At 35.8% G+C, this 12,900-nt stretch overlaps 2 protein-coding genes across 2 annotated transcripts; one reads left to right on the plus strand and one right to left on the minus strand.

Annotated features, from left to right (window-relative positions):
* Positions 1–943: 943 nt before the first annotated feature.
* Positions 944–6,503, plus strand: LOC143851662 (protein COBRA-like). Its single transcript, XM_077361143.1, has 6 exons — positions 944–1,168; positions 2,708–2,787; positions 3,564–4,020; positions 4,708–4,867; positions 4,977–5,254; positions 5,804–6,503. Exons 1-6 carry the CDS (start codon positions 1,078–1,080, stop codon positions 6,091–6,093), a joined length of 1,356 nt encoding a protein of 451 aa, XP_077217258.1. The 5' UTR covers positions 944–1,077; the 3' UTR covers positions 6,094–6,503.
* Positions 6,504–7,037: 534 nt separating this feature from the next.
* On the minus strand, positions 7,038–11,599 carry LOC143851661 (COBRA-like protein 4). The gene is made up of 6 exons (XM_077361142.1): positions 11,401–11,599; positions 11,217–11,296; positions 9,821–10,277; positions 9,525–9,672; positions 8,547–8,824; positions 7,038–7,480 (listed from the first exon to the last, which is right to left on the minus strand). The coding sequence occupies exons 1-6, from the start codon at positions 11,540–11,542 to the stop codon at positions 7,197–7,199; spliced, it is 1,389 nt and encodes a 462-aa protein (XP_077217257.1). The 5' UTR covers positions 11,543–11,599; the 3' UTR covers positions 7,038–7,196.
* Positions 11,600–12,900: the final 1,301 nt, after the last annotated feature.

Raw genomic sequence — 12,900 nt, forward strand, 5'->3', positions numbered from 1 at the left:
TGGATCCAATGAAGAGCCCTTTTACGGCTCTTTATGCAAGGGCTCCCTTGTATCTATCATTGCTCTTTTAAATAATATTTTTATTTTAGTTTCCTTTTGCATTCCCCCTACAGGAAACCAGAATAGGAATCGGATTATGATGCTGATTCTGATTCCTTATTATGGCATAAGTCTCCGAATAAGGGGCATGTTTGGCTACCATGAATTGTTTTTCATGATAAACTAATGTGTCCAAGTGGTAAGAAGGGAGTAAGGCGGGGTGACGTGGCTAAAAATCAAGAAACAAAAACCAGAAAACTAGTATCTCCACATGGTGAAAAGTGATTAAAAATTAGGAAACAAAAAACTTTACTCAAAATATGATTGACTTTTTCTTGGTTTTTAGCCAATTCATACCTGCATGTCAATCGCGTACTCTCAAATCACTCTTCTTCTCCCACCCGCCCCACCCATCTCTCACCACTTATAGACATTGATTTATCATAGAAAAAAAAATCATGGCTGCCAAACATGGCCTAAATCGAATGCCTATAATCATTCAATGGGCATGAAAGATATAAGATATGAGAAACTGGCCAATGGGAGCGTGCCCTTGAAGTTGGTTTTTGCAATGGCACCCTTCATTCTATCACTCCTCATTTTATATTTGTTCGGACCAATTCATATTTTTGTGTGCCCACTTTTTTTTAGAAGGACAATGGGGGCGCCCTTGTAGCTGATTTTTGCAAGGGAGCCCTTCAGTTTATCATTCCTCAAATGATTTGTATGAAAAAATGAGCAAATTTGGGAAAATTGAGGGCATTTTTGTCATCGTGCAAGGTGTCAGCCTTGTAATTACATCAGGTCACTAGGGTCAAAGATTTTTAAAGAGTTTCCCAGTGAATTTTACTGTATCTAATGCATTGAATCCCAACATAGATCTCTCTCTCTCTCTCTCTCTCTCTCTCTCTCTCTCTCTGTCCAGCTGGCTGGTGAGAAAAAGGAGCCACCGTCTCTTTTCTCTGGTCTTTCGTGTATGTTGCAGATCTCAAGCTTTAAAAGAGTAGAAGACAACCAAGAAAACTTTTGCAGAAGAAAATGGGTTTTTTTTTCTCTTCCATTTCAAAGCTCACCCATTTCACCATTTTGGTTGTCTTCTTACTTTTCTGCCTCAATTTAACTTCAACAGGTCCAGTACCATATTTTTCTCCTTTTTCTTTTCCAAATTTCGATTTTTATGGCTTTTTACCATTTTATATTACTGGGTTTTGGATGAATCACTCAAGCCAGAGGCCCAGAGCTGTTGCTCTTTTCTATGATTTAGCATCTTGGTAGATTGAGAAAGGGAAAGTTTTGTGTAGATTTTAAAAGAGGGTTCTCAATTGGGTTACTAGAATTGGTTAAATAAAGAAAAACACTTTTTTCTCTATCATTTTAGGTTTTTTTTTCCTTTATATGCTAGTGGTTTTGGGCACAGATTTTGATCTTTTTAATCCGTTTTGTAATTTGTGTTGATTGTGAATTAGATTACTAGAGTTGGCTAAATGAAGAAAATCACTTTTTTCTGTATCATTTTAGGTTGCTTTTCCTGTATATAATAGTGATTTTGGGCATAGATTTTGATCTTATTAATGCAGTTTGTAATTTGGGTTTTGGTAATTTGGGTTGGTTGTCAATTGTGTTACTAGAATTGGATAAATAAAGAAAATCACTTTTTCTGTATCAATTTAGGTTGTTTTTCCTGTATGTGCTAGTGGTTTTGGGCATAGATTTTGATCTCTTTATTGCATTTTGTAATTTGGGTTTTGGTAATTTGAAAAAAGAAAAGTGGCATGCTTCATTTTTTTTTTCCTGAGAGATTTGCCAATGGGGTTGCTGAATCATCTAGAGAAAATAAAGATAGAAATCCGTGTAGTGTTTGGTTTTCACATTATTGATAATTTAAAAAAGGAAAAGAAAAAGAAATTTATACTGTATTGTAGACTTAGCAATTGTGGTTTTCTTAGCTAGAGATAATGGTAGAGTTATTTTAGTGTTATAGAGTGATGCATCATTCAGGTATTCAGAATACTTGGGGGAAATATGGGAAACGAGTTATAATTTTTTTTGAGGAGTTTAGCATCTGGTTTCATGAGTTAGAAGGCATAGAGATATTGCTTTATCTCATGAATTTATTTTGGGCTATTAATTTTTTTTGAAGTGCAACAAATTTAATGTAAATTTATAATGATATTTTCCAGTTATTTTCAACCCAGGTTCCTTTCATTGATCCACTATAATTTTTATCTTCCTCACTAAATTATTTTGCTTGGATTTATTTGGGAATTTGGACTAAACATTAAAAGAATATCCAATTTTATGCAAGAGTCTAGCTTTAGTGAGATTTGGGTTAAGGGATAATTCTTTATGTTTCGAATTCTTATGTAATCAAATAAAATAAGTGCAACTGTACAGTGTAGATGGTTCAATTTGGAGATGATGTTTAGAAAATGAGGAGTATTCTCATTTTGTTTATGCATTCGACCATTTGATTTTGTAAATTAGAGAGAAAAATGTTCTGTTTATACAACCGATGGATTTGAAACATGATTGGATAAGTAGGGAATTGCTATTTATTTCTGTTTCTGACAATGAGCATTATGAAGTTCTCTAAAAGTTGGGTTTTGATATGTTTTGAGAGATGAGTTACCTTTTTGTTTAATGTGCATTGTCATTGTTTATATTGCAGAAGCTTATGACTCGCTTGATCCAAATGGAAATATCACAATCAAATGGGATCTTATTCAATGGACTGCGGACGGCTATGTTGTAAGAATATAACAATGAAGGAATAGTACTGAATTTTTTTAATGGAATTGAGAAGTTACACATGTGATCAAAACACTCATGATTACCCAATGTTTTTCCAGTTCATCTTATTCTCCACCATTGTTCTTATTACTTCTGGGAAATAAGCTGCTTGGTCATCTGCTGCAGTAAACATGATCCTTACTTTAGGCTAAATTAGTATGAAATCAGTGGAACATCCTCCTAAATTTGCACCAATCTGATAATTTTGTTGGAACATTTAGCATGCGGGAGTTGCATATGTACTGGATTTTCAATTGAAAGCAGAAAAACCCCTCGTTAAACCCAAAAAAAAAACCATGTCAGGATTGATCCATTTCAATCCATATACAGAATTTGAGAAATTTCTGTACATTGAAGCTTTTTTGTCTGCTTTGATCACCATCCATGGGAATAATTTACAAAATGGGTATTTATTATCCTGCTTTGATCACCATCCATGGGCATACATCTCATATCCACTATGAAGCAAACCATGATTCTGGTAAACTTTTGAATTTTGGAGCCAGTTGAACTCTATTGCAACTGGTGTATGCATGGCCAAGTTGTATAATTTCTCATGTGTTGTTTCTTCTCTGTAAACTCTTCCTTGCAATTGATCAAAAGATAAAAATATCACTGTATTTATTCAGAACTTTTATATCAATTAATACTTACAAAGTGTAATCTGTTTTGGAGTTTGATTTGTCTTCTCTTCATCAACTAAATTTTTTTTTGAACTGTGAAATACCACACAGGCTGTTGTTACGATCTTCAATTTCCAGCAATATCGTCATATTCAAACACCAGGGTGGACACTGGGATGGACATGGGCCAAGAAAGAGGTGATTTGGTCCATGATTGGAGCTCAAACCACGGAGCAAGGCGATTGTTCAAGATACAAAACAAATCCTCCTCATTGCTGTAAAAGGGACCCCACAGTTGTGGATTTATTACCAGGAACCCCGTATAACCAGCAGATTGCAAATTGTTGCAAAGGGGGAGTAATCAATTCTTGGGTTCAGGATCCCGTCAATTCAGCGAGTGCATTCCAGCTCAGCGCGGGTGCTGCAGGGACCACCAACAAGACTGTCAGAGTGCCAAAAAACTTCACACTCAGAGCTCCTGGGCCCGGATATACATGTGGACCTGCCAAGGTTGTAAAACCGACTCGATTTATGTCACAAGATGGAAGAAGAGCAACTCAAGCTTTGAGTAAGTTTAACTAAGAAGTCTTAAGGTTCTTGATCTTTTGGAGTTATTTAATCAGGAGTTGCCGTATCTCAGAGTTAATGATTTTAGGTGACCTGGTCCATCGTTTTGTATATCATAGATGGAATTCTCTATGAGATCATGTTATATGCGTGGTTGTCCTATTCAATATAGATGTATATAAAATCATTTGGGGAACCCTTTTGTACCTCTGTTCTTACCAAACTTTGTCAAACCAGTGAGTTCTTGTTCAAAACTTTCGAGTCTTGCCCTTTCTTGTTCTTACACAATTGGCAAAGCTGCCTTGATTTCATTAATAGGGAATGGATCTTTAAGTGAAAACGTTATTCTTATTGGGAAAAATTCATTCTTGTTCTAGATTTTCAATGAGATAATAAAAAACCTCAGCCGATTGTAGTTCCTCGTGCAACCAAAACATACTACTTTCTATTGACAGCAAAATAAGTACAGGTCGGCAAACAGAGCAAGTATCTGTTTTTCTTCAAATATTTTCTTTTTTGAAACTGGGCCATGGTTTTGAGTATTGGATTTTAAAGATTTTTCTTAGGGCTATCATGTCTATTTAACAATTTTGGTGGGGCATGTAATAATAGTCTCCTTGCCAAAAATTTGCATTGGGTTACAAGTCCATCTTATTTTCTTACAGGATTTTACCTTGTCTTATTGCAGTGACATGGAACGTTACCTGTACATATTCTCAATTTCTGTCCCAGAAGACTCCTACCTGCTGTGTCTCCCTTTCGTCTTTCTATAATGCCACAATTGTCCCTTGTCCAACATGCACATGTGGCTGCCAAAATAATATAACTCAACCAGGAAGCTGTGTAGAGTAATTTCCTATAATCATTTTCTGCAACATTTTCTGTTATTGTTCGTTTTCTTTTCAATTATCCCTTTGGGTTGGAGATGATGCGTTGGACCCTTGAACTGTTTTACAGGAGTGACTCACCATATTTAGCTTCGGCTATTTCCGCTGGGGGCAAAAATAACTACGCACCTTTAGTCCAGTGTACCAACCATATGTGTCCAATCCGAGTACACTGGCATGTTAAGCTCAATTACAAAGATTACTGGCGGGCGAAAGTCACAATCACCAATTTCAATTACAGGATGAACTATACACAGTGGAACCTAGTCATCCAGCATCCCAATTTCGACAACCTCACAAAGATATTTAGCTTCAATTATAAATCATTAACACCTTATCAAGCAATAAGTAAGCTATCAAAGTTATTTATGCTTTTGTATGTTATTTCTGATGAGTTTTTTCATTGCCCCTATTTCTTTAGTTGTATTCATAGAATTCTGACGGCATTCAAAAAAAAAAATCATAGAATTGTGATATCAATATGGTGTTGTGAAAGTATTATTAAGTCTTAAGGGGACTATTTCTTTCACAAGATAATGTCACTTTTTGTGTGCGGAGAAGTTGGGACATGTTACACTACAGCTATTTAGTGTGTATGTACAACATTACAAGTTGTTCATCATTCATTTAAGGGCCTCTCTCTCTCTCTCTCTCTCTCTCTCTCTCTCTTAACTCTTTGGATGGTCCAAGATCAATCCTTATTTGCAATTATAATTATTCAAGTTAATCTTAATTGCAACTAGGACGGACATTAATGCGTCTTTGGAAGTCATTTACTATACTATTTCTAAAGCCATTATTACCATCATTTGCAAATAATCATACTTAACTATAAAATCATTTGCATGTAAAGAACAATGGCATTAAAACTTCAACTTCTTGAATTTGGTTATGCAGATGATACTGCCATGATGTGGGGAGTCAAATTCTACAATGATTTGCTCATGCAAGCCGGTCCTCTTGGGAATGTACAATCAGAGTTTCTCTTCCAAAAGGACCTCGCAACCTTCACATTTGATAAAGGATGGGCTTTCCCTCGACGTGTATATTTCAACGGTGATAACTGTGTTATGCCACCTCCAGATGCGTACCCATGGTTGCCAAATGCCAGCCCTCCACAAGCTACATTACTTATTCCGATCATGGTCTTGTTGTCATCATTGGCATTCTTATTGACTTATATCTAGTAAATCAGATGGGCCCCAAACTTTCCAACTGGATCATCGGAGGCTTCTTTAAGTGGGTTTGGATTCTAATTAATGGACACGTTGGCGGTGGATCCTTGGCAATAAAAGCTGGTTCAGGTGCATTCCATCTATCCCAATGAAATTTCACTTCTGTGTGTAGCGGAAGGTTAAGTTCATTGCCATTTCAGTTACTGTGATCTGTGATTATGTTGTAGTTTTAGCTGTTGTAACACATTCTTATTTATATAATTATCGTTCTTGTAGAGGAATCTTGTAGAGGAATCATGTGGAAAATGCTCTTTCATTTGTACTAAGAATCATTCACAAAGAAACTACCGCATATTTGTTCTTGATCTAAGAGTTATTCACTCTTATTTTCATTTTCTATGATATCATTTCTAATTTATAGAGGTCAAGCATCCATGCAAGTCAAAACCAAATGTGGGAGTCTTCCTTCGCACACACTTATCTATCTAAGCATCTCATCTATCTAATCAGTTTTGTTAAAATTCTATGCTATCCCTGCAGGTGGGTGTTTGGTTCTATGAAATCATGATGTGTTCTCTAGCACTTGAAAATGGAGATCATGTCATTATTATTTGGGCAGACTTCAAAATCAAGAATAATTTTTATCATTCTTGAAATTTCAGAAGATCCTGTCACTGTCATTTAGTATATGGGCAGTCTTCAAAATCAAGAAATTTTCCGTCAAAGTAAATGGACTTCCACATGCAGATAGATTTATACCGATCTTTCTAACCATCTTTATATTTCTTGACACTTTTGTTAAAATCCTATGTCTTGGTATCCCTGCAAATGGGTAATTGGTTCTTTGAAATCTTGATGTGTTCTTTATCACTTGAAAATGGAGATCATTTCATTACTGTATGGGCAGACAGGCAGTCTTCAAAATCTTCTATAAAAAACATTTAGACCACAGAAAGTCTTCCAATTTCTCTCATTCTATAAAAATAATTCAATGGTTTTTACACCACCAATTCATGCTATCTACAGGTTGAAAATGCGATTTGTAGCAGTCTTTTTTCACTTGTAAAATATTCAAAATCTCAGAACTTTCATCATTCTGAGCTCACCGAGAAAAATTACCCAAAGACCATCAGTAGTAGAAAGGCTGAAGCCGCGAGTATTGAGAAAGAAAGTTTCTTTACATTGGCTGAGTTTGGCAGGAATGGGTATGAGTCAGGCGGCGGCAACATGCACTCATCGCCATTGAAGTAGAGTCTCCGAGGAAATGCCCATCCCTGTTTGAGAGTGAATGTGTCCTGGTTCTTCTCTAGTAGAACTTCAGACTGTACATTTCCAAACGGTCCTGCCTCCATGAGTAGATCATTGTAGAATTTCATGCCATAAAACATCCCTGTATCATCTGTGAATACAGTTCAGAGGAAATTGTCAGGCTCGAGTTCTGTTTTCTTCCAACAAAATCATTTCCACACTAAAACAAATTTCGGGTCCGTTTGGTTGCACCAAAAATTAGGAAAATCAAAGTAAATGGATATATTTTCCTTTTCCTAGCACTGTTTGGTTGCCATTTATTTTCCATTTGACAGTTGTCTTTCTTAGATGCAAATTTTCCAAATGCAATCCGGTTTTTACTGTTTGACTTTGCTCTGAAATCAAGAGGGAAAGGAAAGTAAAGAATTAGGAATCTGTTTTCCTTTACTTCTATGTTACATACATCCAAGGATCCGTTTGGATGTAGGTGAAGTAAAAGGAAAGTAAAATGATGTAATTTTTCAAGTAAGAAAAGTTGAATTTAAAATCATGTCTACTTTCACTTTCCCCTTGTTTTGGGAGGAAACTCAATAGGCTGTTATTTGAAAATTTTCTTGGAAAGTAAAGAAGTGGGAATCTATTTCCTTAGTTTTTTATATGGTGACGGACCGAACTCAGTACCACCCTTGATATTTGTTCCAACACCAACACACTTATTTTTAAGGGGCTGCTGTTGGATCAAATATCAAGGGTGGTACGTTTGACGTACGACCTTCATGGGACTTCATAATCGGCCACCATATAATTTCTCCTATTTTCTTTCCTTGTACTTCTATATTACATGCATCCAGTGGATGTACGCTAAGCGCAAGTAAAACGATGTCATTTTCCAAGAAAAAACAAATTAGAAGTAAAAATTCGTATATACTTTCACTTTCTCCTTGTTTTGGAGGGAAACTTAATAGGCTATTTTTATTTTATTTTTTTGAACAGCAGAAACTCAATTCAATAGACTATTATTTGAAAATTTTCTTGCAGACAATGAAAGTAGAATGGCATGACGACCATACTTATCTGGGAAGAAAATGAAGTCATTTTATTTTCTTTTCCCAAGGAAACTTTTTTATTGGCAACCAAACGGACCCAGATTCGTTTCAGTTCAGAAAAAAACCAAACGGACTAAATTACACTACTGCATGTGGATCACACATACTTACTTATGGATTGGTAAGGGACTAGCGGCTTATAATCGAAGCTGAACACTTGAGTGACATTGTTCAGATTCGGATGCTGAATGACGAGCGTCCACTGCGTGTAGTTCATCTTGTAATTGAAGTTGGTAATGGCAAGCTTGACGCGCCAGTACTCTTTGTAGTTGAGTTTCACATGCCAATGAACTCGGATCGGGCACATGTGGTGCGTACATTGTAGTAGCGGCGAGTTATCCTTCCTCGGCGTGTTGATTCCCACCATACTCAGTAGCTTCGAGTCGCTCCTGTTGTTCAAAGTTACAGTGTACACAATTCAGATTTGGGAATAATTTACAATGCATGATATTCTGCACCATAGTTACAAAGTTCGGATTTGGGAATAGTTTATAATGCATGATATTTTGTACCATATTTACAAAGTTTGGATTTGGGATTAATTCGGCAAGGCAAATGTTTAAAAAACTCGGGATTTATTTGAAAAGGGTCTAGGTTATAATTGAAGAAAATGATTATTTTTCTATTGAAAACACATATATGGGAACTGATATTTGCACTCTCTTTATAAGTATTTCCTCTCTTTTGGTTTTATTTTTCTTGAAAATAAAGTTATTTCTACGAAAAGACAAAAAAAAAAAGGCGGTGTAAATGCACTTCTACTTAGGAAGTGCTGAAAAGGAGCGGCATTTCCCATTATATATATATATATATATATATATATATATATATATATATATATATAGTCTACTGATATTGGCACTACCATGTTTTGACAAATCCACTAACTCATCATGTCTCTTATTATTTAAACAGCTCTCAAAGGTTATTACAGTTCCCAAAATGCTCTTAGGAGCCAATTAAAAAAGACAAGCTGAGTTTGTGCAATTATTAAAACAAGGTAGTGCTACTATCAGTGGTCTATATATATGCATGTATATAGTGTGTATATGTATGTATGTATATATGGGGATTGAGTTGGAAGCTTACTTGATACAATTTTTTTTATTCTGGCACCCACAAGCACAAGTGGGACAGGGAGTGATTGTGTCGTTATAGAAAGATGAGAAGGAAACACAACAGCTTGGGTTCCTCCTTGCTAGAAACTGTGAGTAGGTGCAAGTCACATTCCATGTCACTGCAGAACAGAAGGATTGTTCCTCAGTCCCCATTACCAAAAATACAAGCAAAGTAACAGAAAGGAGTGATCCAACTATCCCATTGACATTTCTCCTCATAAAACCTTGAAAATTTCAAGCACAGAAATGTAAAAAAACCCAACTTACTCAATGCCTGAGTCTTCCTCCGACGATCTGGCGTGAAGAAGGTAGTGGACGGCACAATCGTTGCAGGCCCACACGTGTACCCTGGCCCTGGACCGAGCAATGTAAAATTCTTCGGTAATTTCACGGTCTTGTTCGAGGTCCCCGCTTGGCCCACACTCACTTGGAAGGCCGAAACTGCGCCTGCCGGATCTTGTCCATAGGATGATACCACCCCACCCTTGCAACAATTGGCGAATTGCTGATTGTAGGGGACGCCCGGGAGCAAATCGACTACGGTTGGAGTCTTCTTGCAACAATGTGGGATGTTCCCTTTGAACTTTGAACAGTCTCCTTGTTCAGTTGTTTGGGCTCCCACCATAGACCATATCACATCTTTCTTAGCCCACGACCATGATAAGGTCCAACCCGGGGTCATGATGTGTCGGTACATTTGGAAATTATTCATTGTCACCGAAGCCTGGATATGATCGGGTGGAACTTGGGTTAACGAAATAATTCTAAGATTTGTTGGATGCTATGTTACACGGGTTCTTCTGAATGGAAGAAGTACCTCTGTCTGACACGTTTCAAATTCCAATACTTTAGGATTCTCTGTGACCCTTCTAGATCTCTTTGATCTATTTTTTCTGAATATTACTACCACAACTTTACAGTTACTGCATGTTTTTGAGTTTTATCCATCATAATAGTAAGTTTTTTATGTGAAAATAAAATATTATATTTACATAACTTATTAAAATTTGTGGGGATATGATATCAGCACAACCATGTTTTCAATCTGCATGTGTTTTGTCTTTCAATTGTCTTGTGAGAGCTTTTTGGGGAGTATAACAACCTTTAGGCAGCTCTTTAAATACTAAAAGACAAGATGTGTTTGTGAAAATATCAAAACATGGTTGTGCTGATATCATTTCACAATTTTTAATATAGTAGTTGTTATACCATTCAATATAATATATATATATATATATATATATATATATATATATATATATATATATATATAGTAGTTGTTATAATCATATTATTATGTAAAAAATTTGAATTCCACTATTGTAAATGATAAAAAACAACATTGTTGCAAGACTTGCATTAATGTAATTACCCACATATGTTCATTTGTACATAAATGAACTATTAAAATTGAAATAGTGGTTGCTTATTTTACTTCTTTTTTTCTTTTTTTTGAAGATTTATATGTTCTATTTGGGACACGAGATTTAAGTTCATATTAAAAATTCTGTTTAAAATAGTCACTGCTGATTTTCTGGTTTATTTTAAACAGTTTATTTATTCCCATCCTGAATTATCAGGGTTCTTAAAAAAAGAAAGACAAGAACATAGTACCAGTAGAATCTGCATTCAACGGATCATATGCAACTAAGGTGATACTCACCACATAGCCATCTGGGGTCCATGACATTACGTCCCATTTGATCGTTATGTTGCCGTTTGGATCCAACGGATCATATGCAACTAATTCATAGAAACACACCCAAAAAAAATGGAAAAAATGAGCAAATGAGCAAATGAACTGCGAAGATCAAATAACGAAGTTCGAAATTCAGTTATAGTCTTACCTGTGTGAGCAAAAAGGATGACAAATAAGAGAGATGAGAGGGAAAATCGTAACTCCGAAGGGGAAAAATGTCGACGGTAAATGACCCAATTGATTTTCTCTGGATTTTTGTGAACTGGGTCTTCAAATCTGATGGTTTCCATATCTGAAATTTGTCGAGAAATATGTGTTTTTCGAGATCTAGACCCTCGGGTGATCAGAAGAGTATAAATGCAGTTGTGGGTTTTTAAGGAAAAGTTGGTAAAGATCTACCTACTGGTTGTTGGGTACTTGGAATGATATATTTTTCACTCCTCTCTGTCATGAATTTTAGTTCCCCTTTTTTGAAGCAATGTTCTTGCTGGGATATGAAGAATAACACTAGGTGGATTTCATATGTTTGAATACTACAACCCAACGATCATCTGGTCTGTGATAAAGACCTTATATTGTATCTGGCTTCCAAATCAAATAACCTGGATTAATTAAGAAAATGACATGAATAATCCTTATACTTCTTATTTAATCCGAGCCCACAGTTGATTAGCATTTGTGTTCTAGTGTATGTTGCATCAGTACATGTACCAGTGTGACAATCCAAAACATACTTCAAAAACAAAGATTCGTGGATTCACCAAAATTCAATTTTTGTTGCAGTATAGACTGTTGCACTTTTCAAACCCTTTTTTGGATTCAATAGTGTTATAATGGAATGTTATATTTTTCATCTAAAAGCTTTCAATTAATAAGGGTAGAGAGTCCCCATTTGATGCAGACATCTCAGCTGAATTCAGATACCTGATTGCTTGAATCAGAGAGTTTCTCAAATTCCCGTATGGGTTTGGTCGGTCAGTCCCTGATTTGAGCACTTATAACGAAATACAATTAAAAAAAAACAGTTTCTTCAATCGAAGGATATTTTTATTGATTAAAAAATCCTTGAATAATATCAAAAGCTGATTGCTTATAAAAAAAGGAAAGAAATCACAAGATTGATTTGGAGGGTACTTGAAATCACAAGATTATTGTCTTTAATCTGTCAGAGTTTCTTGAAATCACAATATTATCTAGAAACTCTGACAGATTAAAGACAATAATTCTGGTATTGTTATATTTAACAAGGCAAATATCACTGCCACTGTGTGGTTTTCTTTCTTAGTCTAAAACAAGGTAAGATTCAAGTCAATTTTTTATATAGGGAAATGATATATCCACCCCTTTTTATCAACAGGAACACCCCTTGTCAGTGTATAATGACTAAAGAGGGTCTGTTGTACTTATGTCAAAAGAATTCAATGCCCTGATTGCCACAAACACTGACAGGGGGTGTTCCTGGTGATCAAAAGAGGCCGATATATCACTTCCCTTTTTATAATGTCTTTCTAGAGTAAGCATATTATTTAGACCCCCCCCCGGCGCGCCAAAAAAAAAAAAAAAAAAGGTTACAACAGGGTCCACATGAATAGATGATCTAGACCATTCATTTTTTTTGGTCCCGGGCGTAAATAACCCATAGCCCCAA

The sequence above is a fragment of the Tasmannia lanceolata genome, unplaced genomic scaffold (assembly GCF_043159265.1).
Source record: "Tasmannia lanceolata isolate RefF3 unplaced genomic scaffold, GAP_Taslan_0.1 ptg000018l, whole genome shotgun sequence".
In the NCBI taxonomy this organism is placed as follows: domain Eukaryota; kingdom Viridiplantae; phylum Streptophyta; class Magnoliopsida; order Canellales; family Winteraceae; genus Tasmannia; species Tasmannia lanceolata.

Coding starts and splice junctions, on each gene's coding strand:
- LOC143851662 (XM_077361143.1), top strand. CDS start 1,078: ATGGGTTTTTTTTTCTCTTCCATTTCAAAGCTCACCCATTTCACCATT. Junction 2,788..3,563: donor GGACTGCGGACGGCTATGTT/GTAAGAATATAA, acceptor AATACCACACAG/GCTGTTGTTACGATCTTCAA. Junction 4,021..4,707: donor AAGAGCAACTCAAGCTTTGA/GTAAGTTTAACT, acceptor GTCTTATTGCAG/TGACATGGAACGTTACCTGT.
- LOC143851661 (XM_077361142.1), bottom strand. CDS start 11,542: ATGGAAACCATCAGATTTGAAGACCCAGTTCACAAAAATCCAGAGAAA. Junction 11,297..11,400: donor CATCCTTTTTGCTCACACAG/GTAAGACTATAA, acceptor TCTATGAATTAG/TTGCATATGATCCGTTGGAT. Junction 7,481..8,546: donor AGTCCCTTACCAATCCATAA/GTAAGTATGTGT, acceptor CTGTATTCACAG/ATGATACAGGGATGTTTTAT.